The sequence below is a fragment of the Trypanosoma cruzi genome, genomic scaffold (genome assembly GCF_000209065.1).
Source record: "Trypanosoma cruzi strain CL Brener 1047053517169 genomic scaffold, whole genome shotgun sequence".
NCBI classification, from domain to species: domain Eukaryota; phylum Euglenozoa; class Kinetoplastea; order Trypanosomatida; family Trypanosomatidae; genus Trypanosoma; species Trypanosoma cruzi.
This window is the reverse complement of record NW_001849441.1, coordinates 112,171-133,481: the sequence shown is the minus strand read 5'-3', so window position 1 is coordinate 133,481 and position 21,311 is coordinate 112,171. Positions and strand designations below refer to the sequence as shown.

Sequence of the window (21,311 nt, the reverse complement as noted above, 5' to 3'; positions counted from 1 at the left end):
TCGCGTCACACGTTTGGGCGAGTGTCAATGTCAATATCCGCCTCCCATCCAGGGCGCCCCATCTTCATCTTCTGCTTGATGTCGTACCTTGCGGAGAGCGGGTCCTTGTTGGAGAGTCTTAGCTCTCGCCTCAAGTTGTGCTCCACGGCTGTGCCAATTTCATCGAAGCGGTAAACTCCCTCGCCAAAGACACCGCCCACACCATCTGTGATGCATGTCCACTCATCCTTAACAATGTCGTAAGTGATGGACCGATCCACAAACCCCGCACGCAGGACCGTGAGGGGGGTGGGAGCGGCTGTTTCTGGCTGCGGGTTTGGACCGGCAATGGCCGGCCCGCGGTACGTGGGTAGCCGCACCGTGGCCGTGCTGAGGTCCAACGACAGGGTGTTGATCTCAGGCGATACCCAAAACATTGGCCATTGGCTGTTCGCAAGAGAGAGGCGAATACGATGGCCTTTCGTGAAACGATGAGCGCAATAGTTCAGCAGAACCCTGACACGAACCCGCTTCCCCTCTTGGAGGTATTCAATTCTTTGGTCGCCTGCGGCTTGTGTCACGTTCTTCACGCCAAAGGAAATGCGACTCACTGCGCCATCCGGCGAGACGTCGCTGAGCTGGGCGAACAGCATCGCCTTTGGCTTGTCACACGTTAACTCCACCTCGAAGACGGGACGACCCAAAATCTCCAGCTCGTGCTGCAGCTCCGCGGCGTCGAAAACCATCGCCATGCCGTCGTCCATACGTTGATCCGCGGGAGTTTCGCCTGAAACCCCAGCGCCCATCCACTCACCGGCAAGAAGACCGTGATTCAATGGAGTTCTGAGAAGAACAGGGGCAGGCTCCTGTCGCACGGCGTGAGCAACATCTACGATACGACCGCATTCAAGTCGCATCGTTTCCTCCGTAACATCTTTGGAAGGCCATGCCTCCACACCAACCCAATGGCCTTCGCTAACGGGGCGATGAACACTGGGTTTCATTTCATGCTCCATCCAAACCTGAATCATCGGACCATCCATCACGTTATTCTCCGTACCTTTTAGCCAATGATCCCACCACTTCACAGCCTCTTGTAAAAACCCCATTGCCGGCTGCGGGACGCCATCCTGCGGATAAACGTGTGCCCAAGGCCCCACAAATCCCTTCCGGGGAACCTTCAGGTTTGACAGCAGGTTAAAAACGGCATTCGTGTAGGCGTCCGCCCAGCCATCTACAGCCATGACAGGTATCTGAATGGAATCGTAATTTTCGCAAACAGAGCCATGCTTCCAGTAGTCATCGTATTTTTGGTGCTCAGCCCAGTCAGCAATGTTGATGGGCATATTCTCCAGGCGTTGGAGCCACATTTCTTTCCAACGATCACCAACAATTTCTGGATCGATTGGACGTGCCTGATACGCCAACATAATGGATCCCCACCAGAAGTTGTCGTTGAGGAGACAGCCACCCTGCCAATGAATGTCATCCGTAAAGCGATTGTCGGTAAATCCGACCGTGATGATAGCTTTTAAAGCAGGTGGACGACGCACCGCAACTTGAAGAGAATTGAAGCCTCCCCAAGACTTCCCCATCATGCCAACATTGCCATTGCACCATTTCTGCCTGCTGATCCATTCAATCACCTCCACAGCATCGTCTTGCTCCTGTTGCAGGTATTCGTCATGCATAAAGCCATCCGATTCACCGCTCCCACGCATGTCCACACGAACGACCGCGTAGCCATGGCCTGCAAAGTAGCCGTGCATGGGCTCATCACGACCACGTGTACCATCGCGCTTGCGATAAGGGATGTACTCCAATATGGCTGGTTGGGGCACATCATCTGCCGGAAGCCACAGCCGGCACGAAAGTCGCGTGGCATCCCTTAGTTCAATAAAGACATTTTCGATGTTTTTGACTTTGTTTGGAAGCGTGGAGACAGCAACCTTCCGCATTCTTGCCGATGGATCCCCAATGCGACCCGCCTTTACACCTCTTTTCCCCTTTGAATCGGCTGCGGATGGAATGTTGTGTCTGTTCAGAAAGACAAATGTAAACTTGTGCTTTCCTCTTTGCCTCCGGGTGTGAGTGAATGTGTGAAACAAACTGCCGCCACCACCTCCAGATGAAGTACAACAAAATAGAGAGGAAAAAAAAAAGGGAAAGGCCACAGCCCACGACATCCATAAATAAAAAACAGGCATGGAGAGAGAGAGAGAGAGAGAGAGAGATAGATAGAGCAAAAAAGACGCCTCCAGAAGGAGCAGACGCCTCGGCTTCCTCCCACTGCTGACGCCGCACCGGCAGGGTCGTCTTTTATTGCACACCAGCATTCACCGCCAATCAATGGCCTTCGTAAATGCCCAAATTCTTCATGATTCGCGAGAGGACAGCCTTTTCTTCAATCACACGGTAGTGGTGCAAGCGTGCGTACAGACTGGCATGCCCCTTCACCGCCTTCCGAAGTTCCATTGTGTAGCGAACTATGTTTCGCATCGGGACGATTGCTTTCACCGACCTCCCATCATCTTGAATGTCCACCGCAATGGCCTTCCGCTCGCTCAGAGAGCTCACAACACCACCAATGTAGGCTGCCTCCGAGAGGTGCACCTCCACCTCCATCATTGGCTCCATCGTGGCAAGATTGGCCTTGGAAACAGAGCGAAACAGCTCCAATACAAGGGAACGAGCGGCCTGCTGTAGAGGGCCCTCCGACAGCTGCGTGCCACCAAGCTTTTTGAATTCCAGCAAAGCGACCCGCACGCCGTGGAGAGGCAAACCGGCAAGGGGACCCATGTGAGAACAATCGGTGACTGCGCGAGAAAAAACATCGGTGATGATTCGTAGTTCCTCCTTCACATTACGGTGGTGATCCTCCATGCGGCGACGTCGATCATTACGGGAACCAGCGGCTCCAGCAAGATATTTCTCCGTCAACGCCTCGTCAATAACAAAGGAACAACATTGACCTGGATCGCAGAAGCCATCCTCCTCAAGTAGTGGCTGGAGTCGCAGCGAACACTCAACGTATGGGAGCTCATTGTACATCCCAATCCCATGCAGTAGCTCCACTGTCTCAAGGACTACCTCACGATATTCTACGATGGCACGTAGTAGTCGACACTTTAGTTTATAATCGTGCTCCAAGCGGGACATGACAATTTCAAGATGTAATTCTCCCATGCCACTCAAGACCATTCGACCAAAATCATTCTTATGCACACAGAAGATAGGATTTTTGACTTCCTCGTTTTTCAAAAATAAATCCGATGGCCCGCACGCTGGCCACCATCGCCGCGCCGCTCGCCCCACCACCCACGCTGCCCGATTAATTTATTGGCGGCAGAACCCCGGAATCAGAGTCGCCGCGGCCGCTTCCTCGGAACCTCACCCTCGTCTCCTTCCGCACCCTCCGCGGATGTCGGGTCGTCCGCTAGAGGCGGGTCAACGACCGGTATTGGGTGGCCGCTGATGTTCGGGAAGGTGGTGCACACATCGGCGTATTGGGGGCACACAATGCTCCCACGCCAGGGACCCGATGGCGGCGTGACGGTCTCACCCTCCTGGCACTCGTGCCACGCATCGTCATCAAGGAACCGCACGCTCACTGTGCCGTCGCCGCATCGAGTGTCCACACACACATCGCCAATGTATTCGTCGTCGAATTGAAGGTCCTGCCCCTTCACGCACCGCGAGTTCGGGCCAACAATACTGCCAGGCATTCCTGAAGGATCGCCGTTGGTGCACCCACCATTAGAATACTTATTGACATACGGGCATCTGCTCATGTAGAGGCCATCACCGCCAACTCGGGGATCAGCAAAGTACTGATACTCCTGTGGCAGGGCTTCCTCGTGCCTCTTCAACATACAGAACCCCAGAGACAGACGGTCGTACGTGCAGAAGAACTTTGGATCGTCGTAAAACTGGTTGCAAAACAGTTGAGGGTATTCGGTGATGCCGTCGGTCAAGCACTTCTTTTCCAGCAGCCCACAGCCAGAGTTGTTGCCCCACCACAACATCTCCGCCGCACTGTAGTTTGCCAAATAAAAACCCATGTCCTCGAATGCTGCAAGCGTCAGTGCCGAGTACAGCCCAACCCCCATATCACCATTCATCAGCTCGTCCCTCATGTTGCGTTTCCTCCAATGCGACAGTACGGTTTCAGGACCACCCTCGTCCTCCAGCTCAATGCCCTCAAGCGTGGGGCAGTTGTGGTACTGACGCGCCATTGCCTTCGTCTTCGGCGTTGAAACCACCGACACCTTGGGCATCCCGCGCACGTTCGGGACCTCGGAAATCATATGTAACATCAAAAAAAGCTCTCGTACGAACCCAAGAGCATGCCCCAACTCGTGGGCTGCTGCACGCACGTATACATTTGTCGTCACTATTTGCCTCGGGTCAAAGTTCACGGCGGCAACAACTGGACGGCCATCATCCAGCCAAGCGCACTGAACCGCCCATGCGGTTAGACCAGAAGTCGGAAAAATATTGGCGTAGAGAATCATGTCGGCGCCAGCCACACCCACCGTGCGGTGCCTGCGAGGGATGGTGAAGTTATCGCACATACCCAGGCTGGTGTGCGGAATAACGATGGGACCCGTCACGGGCCTCACGGAGAGACGCTCCGAGTGCAGTTGAATGGCGGCGGGGAGAATTTGCCTCAAAACAATGCTCCTCCTCTCCTCCGTCAACACGTCGTCCGCCTCGCATGTTATTGCGCGGCCAACGTGGTCAATGCGCGGATCCCCCGCCGCAGTGCAGTGCCTCAACGGGTCGTACATGTCCTCCGCGGACACCTTGATGCGGATCGGAGCCCAGCCATCGTCCCCATCCTCGCTGGCGGCGGTGTACGCCTGCACGGCGCCCTGTCCCCGGCGCGGCACCTCACGCACCACCGCGGTCGGCAGCCGGCCGTATTTCTTCATCATCGCGTCAAACCCGCAGCGGTGCTTCACTGCACGATCGGCGGCAACGCAAACACCGGCGCAACACACCACCATCATGAGCCACGGCAGAAGCAATAGCAGCAGCGCGGTGTGGCGTGACTGGCGCATGGCTTGGGGACAATGTGTCTGTTCCTGAGGTGCGGGCAGCAGCAGTGGTACTAGTAGTGGTAGTGGTGGTGGTAGCACAGGCCTTGTCTGCGGGAGGAGAAGCAGAAGGAGGAGGAAAAGAGCAGAGGGGCAAAGGGACGCTGCAGCCACGAGAGAGAGGGGCAGCAACACAAATTACCGCAGCGCACACACAGACAACAACAAAAATAAACAGAGCCTCCAAATAAAGCCAAAGCACGGAATAATGTTCGCCTGGGCTGCTGGCCGGATCCTGAACTGATACGTATAAATAAAATAGGACGGGAAAGAAGAGGGCCATGGAGAGGCAGCGGCCTCGCCACATCCTCAATGTTTGTCCCAAGTACATCTACGTATTCTGACAGGCACTCTCGTGCCACGGTGCGGTGTATTCGGGTTGGAGACATTTATTACCTACGAAGTGGAAGACTTTTGTCCCCTCCAGCCAAAAGACCCCGCCGCAAGGTCGGAATCAAAGAGGGTGGATGTCAAAAATAAAAATAGAAATAAAGTTCGTCGTGCCGTCATCGGTTCCTTAACTCCTTCCATCGGGGCCTTCCAAAGGACCATAAGATGGGAAAAGGATCACACGGAAATATTTTCTACGTTTTACCAGGACATATATTAAATTGGGCAGCCAGCCCTCTCGCTAGCATTCCTTCTCACAGGCACTGAAAAACACCAGCACCCCATCTACGCAGTGGCACGCACACTGAGTGAGGAGCGGGCACAGGAGAGAAAAGTATAAAAAATAGTCCGCGACTTGATTTCCTCCAGCACAGGACAAGGAAAACAAATACAAGCACCTCGCACCCTCGTCATGCTGTCGCCATGGCCGCGACGGATGCATTCCGTGGCCCACGGCGAGTCCAGCGCGACTCCCCACTCCCACGATCATTCATCACTGACGAAAAGGGGGTGCCGAGTGTGTCTTTCGCCCGCCTCCCACGCGGGGCAAGAAGGATCGGGTCGGGCGGGCCTCCGCACCAATAAGCGGAGCAAAGAGGACACGGCTGGGGAGTTTTGCCGCCCACTCGTAGGGCCCGGCCATTCCCCCGCAGCCAAAATGAATAATAGTAAAACACAGGAGAGGCCCGCCTGCGTGGGGCGACGCGGCGAGCGCGCTCGTCCCCGCCCTCAGCACAGCAGTCACGGACACCCCCGCACCCATTGGGTCACGGCGACTTCCCATCGCCTGCCCGCATCAGAAGACGCACGTGGGTGCATGCGATGCTGGGACTCGTCTCCTCCCTCCAGATCACTCCGCCACCACGCGGTTGCGCAGAAATTCAATCCTCCAGCTCACAAATATCCGTTAAGCCACGCGTCGCAGGCACAAAAAAACAAATACACTCATTGTCCGTTTTTCAGAAGCGAGGAGAGAAGTGGTGCAACAACTGCACGATGCTATCATTGCTGCTGTGCTGCGTCCCGCGAGTACGGGGCCGACGGGCCATGTGAGCATCACAGCACTTTCGCACGCCGGCCACCATCGCCGCGCCGCTCGCCCCACCACCCACGCTGCCCGATAAATTTATTGGCGGCAGAACCCCGGAATCAGAGTCGCCGCGGCCGCTTCCTCGGAACCTCGCCCTCGTCTCCTTCCGCACCCTCCGCGGATGTCGGGTCGTCCGCTAGAGGCGGATCAACGACCGGTATTGGGTGGCTGCTGATGTTCGGGAAGGCGGTGCACACATCGGCGTATTGGGGGCACACAATGCTCCCACGCCAGGGACCCGATGGCGGCGTGACGGTCTCACCCTCCTGGCACTCGTGCCACGCATCGTCATCAAGGAACCGCACGCTCACTGTGCCGTCGCCGCATCGAGTGTCCATACACACATCGCCAATATATTCGTCGTCGAATTGAAGGTCCTGCCCCTTCACGCACCGCGAGTTCGGGCCAACGACACTGCCAAGCATTACTGAAGGATCGCCGTTGGTGCACCCACCATTAGAATACTCCTTGACATACGGGCATCTGCTCATGTAGAGGCCATCACCGCCAACTCGGGGATCAGCAAAGTACTGATACTCCTGTGGCAGGGCTTCCTCGTGCCTCTTCAACATACAGAACCCCAGAGACAGACGGTCGTACGTGCAGAACGTCTCTTCATCGTCGTCAAACTGGTTGCAAAACAGTTGAGGGTATTCGGTGATGCCGTCGGTCAAGCACTTCTTTTCCAGCAGCCCACAGCCAGAGTTGTTGCCCCACCACAACATCTCCGCCGCACTGTAGTTTGCCAAATAAAAACCCATGTCCTCGAATGCTGCAAGCGTCAGTGCCGAGTACAGCCCAACCCCCATATCACCATTCATCAGCTCGTCCCTCATGTTGCGTTTCCTCCAATGCGACAGTACGGTTTCAGGACCACCCTCGTCCTCCAGCTCAATGCCCTCAAGCGTGGGGCAGTTGTGGTACTGACGCGCCATTGCCTTCGTCTTCGGCGTTGAAACCACCGACACCTTGGGCATCCCGCGCACGTTCGGGACCTCGGAAATCATATGTAACATCAAAAAAAGCTCTCGTACGAACCCAAGAGCATGCCCCAACTCGTGGGCTGCTGCACGCACGTATACATTTGTCGTCGCTATTTGCCTCGGGTCAAAGTTCACGGCGGCAACAACTGGACGGCCATCATCCAGCCAAGCGCACTAAACCGCCCATGCGGTTAGACCAGAAGTCGGAAAAATATTGGCGTAGAGAATCATGTCGGCGCCAGCCACACCCACCGTGCGGTGCTTGTGTGGGATGGTGAAGTTATCGCACATACCCAGATCGGTGTGTGGAATAACGATGGGACCCGTCACGGGCCTCACGGAGAGACGCTCCGAGTGCAGTTGAATGGCGGCGGGGAGAATTTGCCTCAAAATAATGCTCCTCCTCTCCTCCGTCAACACGTCGTCCTCCTCGCATGTTATTGCGCGGCCATCGTGGTCAATGCGCGGATCCCCCGCCGCAGTGCAGTGCCTCAACGGGTCGTACATGTCCTCCGCGGACACCTTGATGCGGATCGGAGCCCAGCCATCGTCCCCATCCTCGCTGGCGGCGGTGTACGCCTGCACGGCGCCCTGTCCCCGGCGCGGCACCTCACGCACCACCGCGGTCGGCAGCCGGCCGTATTTCTTCATCATCGCGTCAAACCCGCAGCGGTGCTTCACTGCACGATCGGCGGCAACGCAAACACCAACGCAAACACCGGCGCAACACACCACCATCATGAGCCACGGCAGAAGCAATAGCAGCAGCGCGGTGTGGCGTGACTGGCGCATGGCTTGGGGACAATGTGTCTGTTCCTGAGGTGCGGGCAGCAGCAGTGGTACTAGTAGTGGTAGTGGTGGTGGTAGCACAGACCTTGTCTGCGGGAGGAGAAGCAGAAGGAGGAGGAGAAGAGAAGAGCAGAGGGGCAAAGGGACGCTGCAGCCACGAGAGAGAGGGGCAGCAACACAAATTGCCGCAGCGCATACACAAACGGCACTCTATCGGTTTTTGTTTGCTAAAACTACTTTTGTGGTTGCAGTGTCTCCCAGTTCACGCCTCACTTTTTTATCTTAGTCGTTGTGCGTACGGTTGTTGTGGGGATCATTCGTGTCACCGTCGCCCCCATGGTAAAATAGAGGCCACAAACCCGGACAAAGGTACGTATCTTCTGAATAAAAAAAGGAATTCAAAAAGGCGTTAATGAAGCCAAAAAACGTACATGAAACCTTCTTTCCCACAGTTGCCAACGAGCAAATAAAATGACTGTGCGGAACCATGTGTCAGACAGCAATGTGAATAGCACCGTGCTCTTTATCCCACCAATGTAGCTAAAGTAAATAAAATGCCCCTGACTGAAGCAAAAAAAAAAATAATAATAAATAACTACAAGGAAGAAATTAAACGGCAGAAGATCCAGCTAGGCAAAAGACACAGATTATCGCGCGATGCGGCTTCCCAGAAGGCGAGTGGAAACCTTTTTGCCTAAAATGCCCATGCCCTCTCTTTTCTTCCTCTGTCTTGAGTCAGAAGGTGGATTCCCCCTTTATTGCTAAAAGACACGGCGGCAAGTTCATTCCAGAAATGTGTGTATTTGTGTGTGTGTGTGTGTGTGTGTGTGTGTGTGTCTTTGTATTAAAATAAAGTGGGAGAGAACCATTCATCCAATTGGCAACAGTAGCGCACATTACATGTAGTATATATTTATTTTTTTTTTTACGTATGCGTGCATACATTTCCCTTTTTAAAATAATAGTAATAATAATAATGATTTCTACTATAAATAAATTTCAATGATATAACTTCACAAGCGCAAAAAAAGCAAATGACACAACCGTCTGCGTTCAACACCACCCTTCCCCCATCATAATCCCCCAATTCATGCATCCAAGCTACCCCGTCGTGAGGGCAGAGAGCTCCTCCCAGTTAGAATTCCTGTCGTGCTGACAATAAAATCACTCCACCGCATTCACAATCGACGCAATTAAGTGTCACCGTCTCACGCGCAGACGCGCACACAACACCCAGCAAAAAAAAAAAAATATACAGACGAGTAAAAAGAAAGAAGAGAGAGAGAGGGAGAAAAAAAAAAAAAAAAGAAGGGTGGAGAACAGCAAGCAGCAGTACCCCCGTGGCAAATCACGGTGTACCCCCAACGCATTTATTCCCCTTCAAAATTCTTATGCGTGAGTCACTGAACCATCGAGGGAAATTCTACGTTGACTGCCCGCTGCCGAACTCCTGTAACAATAAATAAAAATGAATAAACACGATGCCTTTCCACTTCACGCTGTGCACGTGTCTCCCATCCTTATTTCCTTCCTTTCTCTCTCTCACCCTCTTCTCTCCATGTCTCCCATCCCACTCACTCTGCTAGGAATGCTTTGATGTTGATTGTCTTAATAGGCAATTCCTTGGTCGATGTCATGGTCCCTTGATTATACATCGACTTCACACGGTTCACTAGAACCTTGCGGTTGGACCAAAAAGTGTCCTGCTGCTTCCGGAATTGCATGTAACGCGTCTCCTCTTCCGCCTCCTTCATGCGTTTCGACATGCCCACCAAACTCCGATTTACATTGATCCAACGGCTACGGTAGTCCCGTGCTGCCTTGCTCTCCTCAAAGTCAACAAAGAAAAAAGGCTCTTCATAGTTTGTTCGCGGTCGCTGCCGCTCACCAAAAGGCCATTCCACATTGGCCAAACGACACTGATACTTCACCGCGTGCAAAGTCCAGAAGTTACTGTACCAACGCCCCACGATACCCTCAGACTGCGCACGAATGCGCTGCGGTGGGCGTGGCACATCCGCCACCTCAAACCATTCTGGCACCATGGAAAGTGCCATGCGCAATGCCTCCGGCGAGTACTTTTGGCGCATGATGGAACGTCTCCCCTTCACGTGGGCGCCCACACGACTCACCTCATACCACGTTTTCTCGCGGTAGGTCGCGCGGTACTGGCTACGCTTTCCGTTCCACCACAACATGTTCTGGATGTTAAGCATCGACGGAACATACTTGACAGGTGTCGTCTCCGGGGCTATTCCAATCCCCGGCGATGCCGCAAGCAAAACGCTCGTACGTCGCATGTCGCCGAGACTCAGGGCAAACTAAAACGCCGCAGAGCCGCACAGGCCCTGTGAAGGAGTCGCAGTGTAAATACTAAGAAAAAAATAGAATTAAATTAAAAAGTTGAGAAAATCACCCGCCTCTTATCGCTGTTGTGTGGATGTTTTAGAAGTGTGTGTTTCCTTATCGAAAGATTCTGCTTGGCAAGTTAACGGGAAAAAAATGCGAGGATAGAACGGTCAATGGACACTGGAAGAGAGGCAACGGTTTTGCTTTCATCCATAAGAAACCCAAAGATCAAAAGCCGCCAAAAAACTCTCCATACAGACTCGACCCCATCACTCACACACTATACACTCACCACCAACTGCAGCCAGTACGGACACAAGTCGTATGAATAATCCAACAAGCCCGCAAGATTCCCAAACTCCCCCCTTTGTTTGTTTCGTTCCCCAATCCACTAGAAAATAAATACTTATTCTATCGCGATGCCGCCCTATACTCCCTTGTGGTTTTTTTGTTTTTTTTCTTTTTCCTTGTTTCATTTCTCCTTCTTTAAATTCTTTGGTGTTGTTGCCCTTTCAGGAGACGCCAACCTCTTCGTTTCCACACCCGATGCGCTACTAACTGCTTTAGGAGCAAATGACCATAAACTCCGGAAGGTATTCCGATCATCCTTCGTCTCAGCACCGTGTTCTTTGTAGTCAATTTTCTGATCGCCCTTCCACTTCCAGTCGGCGTCACCGTAGTACGCATTGGTGACCGGGTCTGGGATATACGGAAATTTATGTGCATATAGATGATGTCGCACGTAAATGCTGTCCTGTACCCTTGGCTTACGTATTTCATCTAGTAGAACGTACTTTACCCCCCAACCTTCCAGTAGGGCAATAGCCTCATCCTTGTGAACAGACGTGAGGTGACGACGGAATGTTGCGTCCTGGAAAAGATTTGTTGTGGCAATCGAGCAATCCCATGTATTACGTGTAAAGTTTCCCAATTGGTCAAACTGTGACCCCTTTAATTTGACGGTGCGAACGTCGTAGCGTTCCGAGTGAAGAGTGGGGTGGCAGAACTGAGCCCTATGATGATGACGCTCAAGAATAAACTTCGTCCCCTTCAGCCCTCCCATTGCATTGTACAGAAAAGTGCGATCATTGTAGTGCTGGAGGTAACTGCCAAGGTATCGCAGCTTCTTCTTCCGCTCTTTAATGAGCATAAGCGTCAACTCAAGACGTTGCGGGGTGATGCGGTTGAGGACGCGCGGAAGACCGGGGTTATGCAAAATAGTCATTTCGTTTCCCTCCACAGACAGGTCGGATCGGTTCCTGCTACTACCATATATATATATATATATATATATATATGTATGTACAAGAGGGAAATGCAGCCACACTCACCGTCAGAGAAAAAAAGTAAAAATAATAAAGAGACGAAGACAAATGACCCTCCACACACACATACAAAATAATAATAATAATAATAATGAGAGTTTTCTATACGTCGTCATTTGCAAGCAGACCCCTTTCCTCCCTCTCTGATGTTTTCAGTTTTCTCCTTCTCTCCCCACACCTTCAATGTGGCGGGGAAAAAGTATGCGGTCATTCCATTTCCATTCTCCGCTTTTTGAAAAAGGGTATTCGGTGTGGCGGTAAAAATCAACGCCGGTAATTGCTGTTCGTAAAGCGGAAAAACAATCTGTATGTGCCTGTGTCATCAAAACTCGCCCTGACACCACCAGGCCGTGGATCCCACTGCTTCCGCACAATCTGATACGCAACGTCCGCATACGGTGGACCCACGGAAAAGACTAATATGCAGTAATCATCGTTTGGCCCTTTCAATGTATTCTCAATACGGTAAATGCGGCTCATGTCACGCTTCGTGTTGGCAAGCGCAGGATAAAAGAGGGTAAACTCATACCAAAGTACACTTCTCGGTGGAGGATTTGTACGTGCATCGTAGTGCGTGCGGTTGTACTGGGTCCATGTGTAACCCGTCTTCACTTTACAGAACCGGTGCGGTTTCACAAGAGTCATGGGCTCCTCTGCCTTTTTATCCTTTTCTATGAATGCGACATTATTTCGACTCTTTGCAGCCGATTGTGGGTGGTGTTTGTAATAATCCATAATCTCGTCCTTGAAAATCTCTTCATCCTCGCCCAAGAATTCATTATTCTTCTCCAAAGCAGCCCGAAAGTATGCGTCTTTTGGTACAAAATCCAGCGGGACGCCAATGTCCCCGCGGTTCATGCGTTCCGCCTCCCGATGCAGGCGTGCCTGCGTGCTGGCGTCACGTTGTGCCTGCAGTGCCTGCAGCGAGGGTGTTAGCGGTGGCGGTTTCACCGCAGCGGACGTACTAAATCGATCCAAGCGATCGCACGCCGCCAAGACGTTCAACCGAGCGTGAACCATGGTGTAGAATGTTGTATTGATACCGGCAGCAGCAGGACTATCGCTGGGAATGTTGATCAGTGCCGTTAAATCGGCTAACAGCTTGCTCACCAAAAATGCACGCGCAGGTTCAGAATCCTGCAGATTGTCCGGTCCAGAAGCAGCAGTGGTGCCTTCTTCCGCCACCTCCCTTTTTATCGGCTCGCCCTTCGGCCAAACGTCGGCGGAGGCACCCGGGGCGCCGCCATCGGTACCCGTCGCGCTGGGCATCGTGGCTGTACACTCGGTCGGCCGCCAATATCCCACAACCCGTGGAGCGGCAATGGAGTTCAGAAGCTCCATAAGTGCATGCTCGTACTTTGGGCGCAGCGCAAAGGCGTTGACTTTAGCGCTACTAAGTGAGAGGGCCTCAATGTACTCAAGGACAGCAACCCAAAAAAGTGTACTTCTCCAGAGAGTGGCAGCCAACTCCACCGCAGTGTCCACATCCTCTTCTTCCTCGTTTTCATTGTAGTCGGCAACGCCACCGGTGTTTTCATCGATCCACCGGCCCAATGCATCCCGAGCGTCAATAAACTCCTCAATGTGGGCGATGGTCTGCTGCATTACATCCGCCGTGTTCTCCGTCACGAGAGACTCCACAAGAGCCGGCAGTGGCACAAACGCGTAGTGCTGTGGTTGTGACACACGTTCAATGGCCTCCGAAATCACACGCTGCGCCTGAGTGACGTAACTAAACGGGGGAAAAGCCCGTGTGTCGAGGTACCACATTGCGTACCGTATGACAAGTGCGTCAATGGGGAGAACACCGCTCCGCCGCTGTCGGATCCTCTCCACAGCACGTGAGCCGCTCTGCCGCAGTAACGCCGCGTACACCTCAACCGCCTCGTCCTCCTCACGGCCACGTTTCGACATTTATTTTCGCTTCCGTGTAGTTATTTTCCCACTCTCTCTCTGACTTTAATTTCCCCCGTGTCACGTCGGCGCCTCCGCTTTGTTTTGTGTTCGCGTGTGTGGTTGTACAAATGAAAGAAAGAAAAAAAAAAAGGTTTCCTTTGCAATCCCTTTCTTTCTTTTTTTCCGTTTTTTTTTTTTTTATTTGTCCGTCCCTCTGCCGCACGCCAATACCCCACTTACGTACGACGTGTGCGTGTAACCCCTTAGAAGCCAATAGAAAAAAGAAAAAAAAAAAAAAGAAGACCCACCACGTTGTCAGTCACAGCAGTTTTCTACCTTCTCCCACACACGCACACACATTTGTTTGCTGGGGCTGTTCTTATATATATATATATATATATATGGTCAGTTGTGTTCTCACTTCTTTCCTTCCGAGGGATTTGACCCTTTTTGCATCCGTGCCGTGTGTGTGTGTGTGTGTGTGTGTGTGTGTGTGTGTGTGTGTGTGTGTGTGTGTGTGCGTTTGTGGCGACGTCACGGGGAATCCGCCCATTCCGCCACCACTTCTCCTTGTCCCTTTTATTTTGCCCGCACGCTTATTGCAGTCCCATCTCTCACTCGTGCTTCACGTCACTGATGAGACTGCTAGAGGAGGGAGAAATCAAAGAAGAAGACACGGAAGAGGAAGTCACTTTTGCCCTCAGTTGTGCCGATGTCTTCGATCCAGCATTAGGGGCAGTCGGCTTCAACGGTGGAAGTCCAGCGCCGTTGTGCCCATCCAACAAGTGTGACGGCGTCAATGCGGACCCTGAGAGGGATGACAAATCATTGAACGTCTCGCTGGTCGTTGCAGGACGCATGGTGGAGATGAACGCCGAAGGCGCTCCATTGGTATGAATTTCATTGCTATCATCATGTGAAAAAATGCCCTTAATGGCATCATGATCATCGTACTTAACACCTGCCGAGGGAAATGAATTTGACCGCCGAACGGAGTCATCAATTGGGCTCATTGCAGCGCAGCGAAGAGGCAAGACGGATGCCATACTGTCATTTGAATACGCACCACCACCGTACCGGTCTGCACAGCATTCATCAAAGGAGAGTACGCCCTTGGATGCCTTTGCCCGCCGTGGAACATTCAATGGCACGCTCGGAACAGGAACCGTTGTCTTTGTCATCACCATTTCCTCCACATTGACATGTCCACCCTGTTGCTGCATCGTATTTCCGTCGGCAGATGACTTACACCTGCGTGGCAAACATCTCTTCTTCGCCGCCGTCAAAGCTCTACCGTCGCCATTTACACCACCGCGGTTAAAAAGTTTCCTGCAACGTGCTCGTATATCCCCCTGTTGACTCTGGCGGTTGGAATCACACAACTGCCTTCGTCTCTCCGCCTCGCGTCGCTGATGTTCCTGTAGATGACGAATCAGTTGAGCTCGCCCGTCTTCTTCCTCGTCTCCTCGAGTGTCTTTCTCGCCATTGACATGGCCATCGGCGTACACGCCACTGTATCGGGCTAGCAGACGGCGGCTCAGCGCCAGTTGGGCCACCTCGGAAATAATGCGTTGAGCTTCCTCCGTGGATTTGTGCTCGAGCACAGTGACCATCAGGTTGCATATACTCCACTCCTCCTGCGTGAGCTGGAAAAGCGCATCACCGTTCGTCACGGGGAGCCCCACCTCTGGTCGGACCTCCACTGCCTTGTGGCGGGGCGATGCTGCGGAACGAGCACGCCTTCCGGGTACCGCGGCAGACGACAAAAATGATGATGTCTTCCGTCGCAGCAACAGCGGTTGACAGTATGGGTTGAACGACTGCAGCCATCTCTCTTGCGCTGAAAGATGTCCAGCGGTGCGTCGCTCACCCGCCGCCGATGGCCGCCTTGGCGCCCTGCACTTTGGCATCCCCCTCTCTCCTCTTCTCACCGCCGCCACCCCAAACAAACTCCGCTGCAATGTGTCCTCCACGTTGACCCGTTTTCTTTGGTGGGAAAACTTCCTGTCCCTCCGCCGGCCTCACCCCCAACACAATTCAGCCCGTCACCAAAAGAAGCGAAGGCAGCACACACACACAAGACAAAACATTTAAAATAAAAATAAAAAGAGAAAGAAAAAACGGATGTGGCAAACAGAACAATCGCCAGGCAGGATGCATAACAGACGGCAGCCTCCTCCCCAGTGAAGGGAGAAAAGTAAAAAAACAGAGAAACGGCATGTAGTGCCAAAAAAAAAAAAAAAAGTTCGTTTGTTCGTATCATTAGTTGAGTCTTCATTTCATACCTGCGTGTTTTTCTTTTTGTTCTGTTTTTTGTTTTGTTTTTCTGCCTTTCGTTTGTTGTTAAAAATTAAAAAAAAAAAAAAAAGAGAGAGAGAGAGAGAAGGGATAATTCCCCTCCTCCCATTAGACCGTGGAGGGGAGTAGGATGAAGTGAAGAGGGGAGGGCAGCAAGCAAAAACAAAAACAAAAAAGAAGTGGCGTACCTTCACTGATGTCACGATACCGCCGCCCCTCCACACACACAAACTGGCACCCCTTCCCCCCCCTCATCTTGCTGATTCACTGCGCCGTTTCGGTTGCCTTTGATGTTTTCTTCCCTTTTATCCTCTCGTGTTTCGGCTCGTTGTTTTTTTTCTTTTTTTCCCTCCCTCCCCGTCATCCTGCAGCCATTCGATCATTCCCTCTTCTCTTCTTTGGTCTTCGCCTCAGCCCGCCGCTGCCGCCCCTAGCGCCGGTCCACTACCTCCAGCTTGTCCAGCACCGTCTGATGCACGGAGCGGGCCTGTGAGCCCACAATCATCTGCTCCGAGACGGAATCTATCTTTGCGCGCTGCTTCGTCTCGCTGATAAGGTTGGCGAGCCACACCTCTGCGTCCGCGGTTCGCGTGCCTAGCTTTTCCGCCACGTACGGAATGGACACGACGCCGTGAGTCATCATGTAGCGGGCAAAGATAAGCCGCCTCGCGTTCTCCAAAATCTCATTCGCGTGCAAGATGAGGAAGTAGTCGCCAAGCGCTGTCGATTTAACCTCGGGTAGCAGCGCAAGGGCATCTTCAAAGGATTGCCGGTTAACAATCGCATTTACGAGCTGCGTGATGGGGTCAGAGTACTCGTAAACATTTAATACCATCGCCGCAGCGCTTCGCAGGGCAGATCGACGCTGTTTGTTAAGTATGGCAGCAGCGCAGATGTAACGCAAATAGTGCGGGCACACCGTCTCCACAACGCTCTGGTAGACAAAGTTTGTCTTAATGTCAAAGACAAAGTTCAGCAGGTGCGTGGAGTACTGATTGCCGCCCTTGAAAAAGGGGAACAGCACCCAGTGCAACAGCCACGCCCGTTCCCGTGTGGTCGTTGTGTTAGCAACACGAAATATGTCCTCCTCAAAGACATCCGCATTTTGTTGCCGGCGTATCTTCTCCGCCGCCGCAATGGCGGAAGGCCAATTGCATGTGCACATGTCGCTGACCAACTTCCCCCACAGAAGTGTCCTCTGATCAATTTCATAGCCCACAACGCACTGACACAGCGAGAGCAGTTCTGAGGCATCGGTATAACGGGCGGCGTCGTAGTATAAATAAGCTAACTCCATCACGGCTTTCATGACGTTGGATGTGATGCCTTTGGCCTCCAGCACGTCGCGGGAGAGCTCGCGGTTGCTACGCAGCGCATCAATCTCACTTCCGGTTAGTTTGAACTGATATGTGCTGTTCTCCGTCTCGCTCTTCTCAAAGAACTCATCGAGAGCCGGTCGGGCGCGCTGGGCAGTCTCCTTAATTTTTCGCTCCTGCTCCACCGACACCTCACCCTCCGCTGTGAGCGCCGTGGTCGCCTGAACAGCGCGGAGGGCATCCGCCACGTCAAGCCCCTGTTCGTCGTAGAAGTACAGCAGGCCAAGCGCCAGGTGCTTGTCAAGGTGCGGCAGCAGACACCGCAACATCTCCGTCATTTTCTTTCCTTCTCTCGCTCTCAAACAGACTTAATTCCTACAAAAAAACAAAAAAGAACTGCCCATACACACGTACACGCATGCAGTTACACATCGGCATGCACAAAGAGGGAAAGAGAAGAAAAAAAAAAAAAAAAAAGATATCAAAATGCGCTGCGCGTCGTAAAAGGTGTGGGGGGGTCGAAGATACTTCAAACACACCCGCAATGCACACAAACAGACACAAACAGAAAAAAACAAAAAAAAAAGAATGAAAGGGTGTGCGTGGACACAACTCCTGACAACTCCCTCCCCCAACCATCAACTCTCGTGGGCGTCGTGTTACAGTCACTGCAGAGCGTGGAGGTAAATGATTCCCTCCTCTGTTGCTACAGCCGGCAAAGCCTCCAGGGAACAATAAAGAAGTAGATTTAAATAAAAGAGAAAATCAAAAAAAAAAAGAAACAACGCCTCTACAAACACCAACAACCAGTCAACACAGTAAAAAACCACAAAAAATAAAAATACAAGCGTACAGATAATGGCAACAACAAGAAAAAAAAACGCCAATTAACCCTGGAGTCTGCATGTACCTGTATGGATACTGCGTCCTGCGTAGGTAGGTGTATGAATCTATGTGTGCATGTATCTTCTAACCTTCCCTTCGCCATTTAGGAACGAATGAGCTCGAGTAGGTCGCTGTATATGTTCTCACAGTAGTTGTTCTCAGCCGCAATCTCCATCATCATGTCATGTAACCTCAGTTTGTCCTCTACCTTTGCCTGCTGCTGCCGCAAACTGCGAAGCTGATGTACCTTGCGGTCCAATTCATTCATAATGCTGCGCATGCGTCGACTCACCTCCACCGAGTCCACTACGGGGTCATTAAGTGCCACACTGCAGTCCTGATACTCCCTGCGCAACGAAAGAATCTCGCGCAGCAAGGAACGACATACCGCCTCAAGATGGCGTCCACTTTTCGTCACCGCACGACTCGGTGTCCTCGTTTTTGCACTACTATCTACCACATGCCGCAGTGGTGATGATGAAGCTGATGCCACCGCTGTCTCCTTCCCCAAAAAAGAACCTGACGGTTCGCATTTTCCCAAAAGAGGCATCGGTTTTGTCTCACCGAGTGGACTAATGCCGTAACGTGGCGAATTCTCTAGTCGTCTATCCATTGGTGAAGTGATGCCACAGCGTCGATAGTAAAGCCGTGGCTTGTAGTAATTCTGCCGCTCCACCGTCGACACAATGGCCGCGATGTGGTGCGAGGAAGGCGAAGTGGTGTGGCACCGATCGGGCGGTCCGGATGGGAGAAACACCTTCTCCAGCCCGCAATAGACACCCTGCCGCCGACTGCATCGATCCTGTCGTTGAGCCTCAGCCGATTCACGTGTGTGCTGCTCCTCCACATCCTGCCGCAGCCGCTGCAATTCATCGTTGAGGCCCCGCTGTCTTCCCAACACCTCGCGTAGCTGCATTTCATGCCAAGTCTTCTCTTCTTGCGCGAGGCCGACCTCGGTGCGTGTGGCTTTTACCTGTTCCTGCAGCTCCAAGAGCTCGCACTGCAGTGCCTTCTCTCGCCCCTCCCGTTTATGCTGCCGTGCCTGCATCTCATTGCGGCACTGCTTCTCTCGCTGCAGCCGCATCGACGTCACTTCTTCCTTGGCCCTTTCGTTCTCCATCAACAGACGCTGCAGTTCGTCGCGAAGTCGGTCTTCCGCGGCGGCATGGATGGCCCGTTCCTTCTGCAGAAGAAGCGTGAGCTCCGCGCGGTGTCGCTCGAAACTGCTGCGGGCCTTTTTCTCTAAATTGGAGTACAACTCGGCGTCCTCCTGCACCGACTGCAGTTTCATCTGAAGATCGCCCAGTGCCTCCGTCACTGACGACGTTGACAAATCAAAGTCCATGTCTTCGCTCCTCCTCCTCCGTTACTGACGGCGCCGCAAAGAAATATATATATATATCAGCCAATGGAGAAAAATAAAACTAAAAAGAGGGGAGTGACAGAAGCACGCACGCAGCCGTAAACGCCACACACGCCTCCCTCAACTACCAACACCTCACCAAAAAAAAAAAAAAAAAACAGCAAATAAAGTCGTTGGTAATGTACATATATATATACACTATGCCTGTGCTGCTCAGGAGCACACTAGATGTGTTTATCACATGAAAAAAGGCGCTGAGAGGAGAGGCACCTGATGTTTGTTTGTTTGTTTGCTTCCTTCTTTTTATTTTCCATCCATATAAACTCTTCGCTTTTCGCCATCTCACCATTTATATAAAATGTGTGCATATATATATATATATTCCACCACACAATTTGTTTGTGTCTCCCTCTCGCTGTTTTATCCCGTTGCTTCACAAATCCTTCCTTTTATTTTTCTTTTTTTTTTTTTTTTGCCTTTGTCACTTCGGCAACTTCCCGCTCATGAGAAATAATTTACCCCTCCCTTCCTTCCTCTCTCACACTTTCTCTATTCATATCTCGCTCTTATATCGTCATACAACTGCATCTCCTTCACCCCCACCCCCACCCCTCTCATTCATGCGTGTTGAAGGCGTGTGGCGAACTCCCTCCGGACGCTCGTCACCCCTTCTTTGGCGTTCATCCAAAATATATAAATATAAATATGTTCCTGTGGCCCCCTTTCCGGTTCGGTTTCCCACTTGCGTGTGTGTGTGTTCTCGCTGCGCTGCTACACGGTGGGGCTGCTCAAACGTTCCTCTCATTCCTGCAAATCCTCCTCCTCCTCAAGAAAGGCACGCACGCCATCAATAAAACCCAAACAACTGACCGCCACGCGCAACATGCCCTCCTTCCGTGTATCCCCCTCATTGTCATCGGCGTACATCTCACGCTCCCGCGCCAACCGGCGCACTCGTGCCCCGAATTCCACGAGGGATTCGCCGCTGACGATGCAATACCCACGTTCGTCGTACAGCTCCTCGTCGCAGCCGTTATATAGGCACTCCAACAGCTGCGGGCCGCGCAGGTGCAGCAGGCAGTTTCTATCACCAACGGCAATGCAGGTGGCCTCCATTATCGCCTGCATCTCGTCGTGCCCCGTCACCATCTCCAGATAGAAGGGATGGCACCACTGCCCAAAAAGACCATTCACCGCCTCAATCACGGGGCGCGGGTCGTGGCTGGGGCCATGTTTCTCTAATACATGTGTTAGAAGACGCTCCGTTACAATGAAGCAGAGATCACTATTTTTGCGCTCGAATGAAAGACGGGTGTTCCTCATTTGAAATACGCAATGTTCAATGTGGGAGGGATTCCTCAGTGCTTGATTCACAAGTTCTACCACCGCCTCCTTAAAACCTGCCGTCTTTTCTGAATCGTCATCATCATCATCATCCCCATCATTATCGTCGGATGCCTCACTCGCCTCACACGGAACTGGATCCCTCACAAAGAGCTCCCGCGTGGGGATAATGTTGTTGACATGTCGCCTCGGCAGGGCCTTGCCT

At 52.4% G+C, this 21,311-nt stretch overlaps 10 protein-coding genes and 1 pseudogene across 10 annotated transcripts, besides 27 other annotated features; all 11 read right to left on the bottom strand.

Annotated features, from left to right (window-relative positions):
- Positions 1–3,974: a sequence feature (heterozygous, Esmeraldo-like haplotype).
- Positions 6–1,937, bottom strand: Tc00.1047053509205.120 (hypothetical protein, conserved; the record flags this gene model as incomplete). The annotated part of the gene is made up of 1 exon (XM_805214.1): positions 6–1,937. The coding sequence occupies one exon, from the start codon at positions 1,935–1,937 to the stop codon at positions 6–8; it is 1,932 nt and encodes a 643-aa protein (XP_810307.1).
- Positions 2,188–2,222: a microsatellite.
- Positions 2,326–3,180, bottom strand: Tc00.1047053509205.110 (elongation factor G2-like protein, putative; the record flags this gene model as incomplete). Its single annotated transcript, XM_805213.1, has 1 exon — positions 2,326–3,180. One exon carries the CDS (start codon positions 3,178–3,180, stop codon positions 2,326–2,328), a length of 855 nt encoding a protein of 284 aa, XP_810306.1.
- On the bottom strand, positions 3,339–5,042 carry Tc00.1047053509205.100 (surface protease GP63, putative; the record flags this gene model as incomplete). Its single annotated transcript, XM_805212.1, has 1 exon — positions 3,339–5,042. One exon carries the CDS (start codon positions 5,040–5,042, stop codon positions 3,339–3,341), a length of 1,704 nt encoding a protein of 567 aa, XP_810305.1.
- Positions 3,975–7,975: a sequence feature (areas not merged during assembly with more than two copies in the genome that could not be assigned to a particular haplotype).
- Positions 5,283–5,730: a mobile genetic element.
- On the bottom strand, positions 6,618–8,333 carry Tc00.1047053509205.90 (annotated as a pseudogene).
- Positions 7,976–13,864: a sequence feature (heterozygous, Esmeraldo-like haplotype).
- Positions 8,426–8,476: a sequence feature (CT-rich).
- Positions 8,902–8,925: a sequence feature (AT_rich).
- Positions 9,125–9,167: a microsatellite.
- Positions 9,237–9,258: a sequence feature (AT_rich).
- Positions 9,281–9,330: a sequence feature (AT_rich).
- Positions 9,569–9,640: a sequence feature (T-rich).
- Positions 9,905–10,630, bottom strand: Tc00.1047053509205.70 (hypothetical protein, conserved; the record flags this gene model as incomplete). The annotated part of the gene is made up of 1 exon (XM_805211.1): positions 9,905–10,630. The coding sequence occupies one exon, from the start codon at positions 10,628–10,630 to the stop codon at positions 9,905–9,907; it is 726 nt and encodes a 241-aa protein (XP_810304.1).
- Positions 11,123–11,167: a sequence feature (A-rich).
- On the bottom strand, positions 11,152–11,904 carry Tc00.1047053509205.60 (hypothetical protein, conserved; the record flags this gene model as incomplete). Its single annotated transcript, XM_805210.1, has 1 exon — positions 11,152–11,904. The coding sequence occupies one exon, from the start codon at positions 11,902–11,904 to the stop codon at positions 11,152–11,154; it is 753 nt and encodes a 250-aa protein (XP_810303.1).
- Positions 11,950–11,984: a microsatellite.
- Positions 12,077–12,097: a microsatellite.
- On the bottom strand, positions 12,269–13,918 carry Tc00.1047053509205.50 (hypothetical protein, conserved; the record flags this gene model as incomplete). Its single annotated transcript, XM_805209.1, has 1 exon — positions 12,269–13,918. The coding sequence occupies one exon, from the start codon at positions 13,916–13,918 to the stop codon at positions 12,269–12,271; it is 1,650 nt and encodes a 549-aa protein (XP_810302.1).
- Positions 13,865–14,049: a sequence feature (areas merged during assembly that could not be assigned to a particular haplotype. This can correspond to areas where the two haplotypes were merged or to regions with more than two copies in the genome that were merged during assembly.).
- Positions 14,050–14,679: a sequence feature (heterozygous, non-Esmeraldo-like haplotype).
- Positions 14,069–14,104: a sequence feature (A-rich).
- Positions 14,281–14,303: a microsatellite.
- Positions 14,364–14,428: a microsatellite.
- Positions 14,515–15,810, bottom strand: Tc00.1047053509205.40 (hypothetical protein, conserved; the record flags this gene model as incomplete). Its single annotated transcript, XM_805208.1, has 1 exon — positions 14,515–15,810. One exon carries the CDS (start codon positions 15,808–15,810, stop codon positions 14,515–14,517), a length of 1,296 nt encoding a protein of 431 aa, XP_810301.1.
- Positions 14,680–14,723: a sequence feature (areas merged during assembly that could not be assigned to a particular haplotype. This can correspond to areas where the two haplotypes were merged or to regions with more than two copies in the genome that were merged during assembly.).
- Positions 14,724–21,311: a sequence feature (heterozygous, Esmeraldo-like haplotype).
- Positions 16,191–16,245: a sequence feature (A-rich).
- Positions 16,246–16,268: a sequence feature (AT_rich).
- Tc00.1047053509205.30 (eukaryotic translation initiation factor, putative) lies at positions 16,629–17,852 on the bottom strand (the record flags this gene model as incomplete). The annotated part of the gene is made up of 1 exon (XM_805207.1): positions 16,629–17,852. One exon carries the CDS (start codon positions 17,850–17,852, stop codon positions 16,629–16,631), a length of 1,224 nt encoding a protein of 407 aa, XP_810300.1.
- Positions 17,965–17,991: a microsatellite.
- Tc00.1047053509205.20 (hypothetical protein, conserved) lies at positions 18,503–19,744 on the bottom strand (the record flags this gene model as incomplete). Its single annotated transcript, XM_805206.1, has 1 exon — positions 18,503–19,744. The coding sequence occupies one exon, from the start codon at positions 19,742–19,744 to the stop codon at positions 18,503–18,505; it is 1,242 nt and encodes a 413-aa protein (XP_810299.1).
- Positions 20,210–20,236: a microsatellite.
- Positions 20,449–20,469: a sequence feature (AT_rich).
- Positions 20,564–21,311, bottom strand: Tc00.1047053509205.10 (hypothetical protein, conserved; the record flags this gene model as incomplete). Its single annotated transcript, XM_805205.1, has 1 exon — positions 20,564–21,311. A coding segment is annotated over one exon (748 nt), but the record flags the coding sequence as incomplete, so codon positions are not given.
- Positions 21,179–21,214: a microsatellite.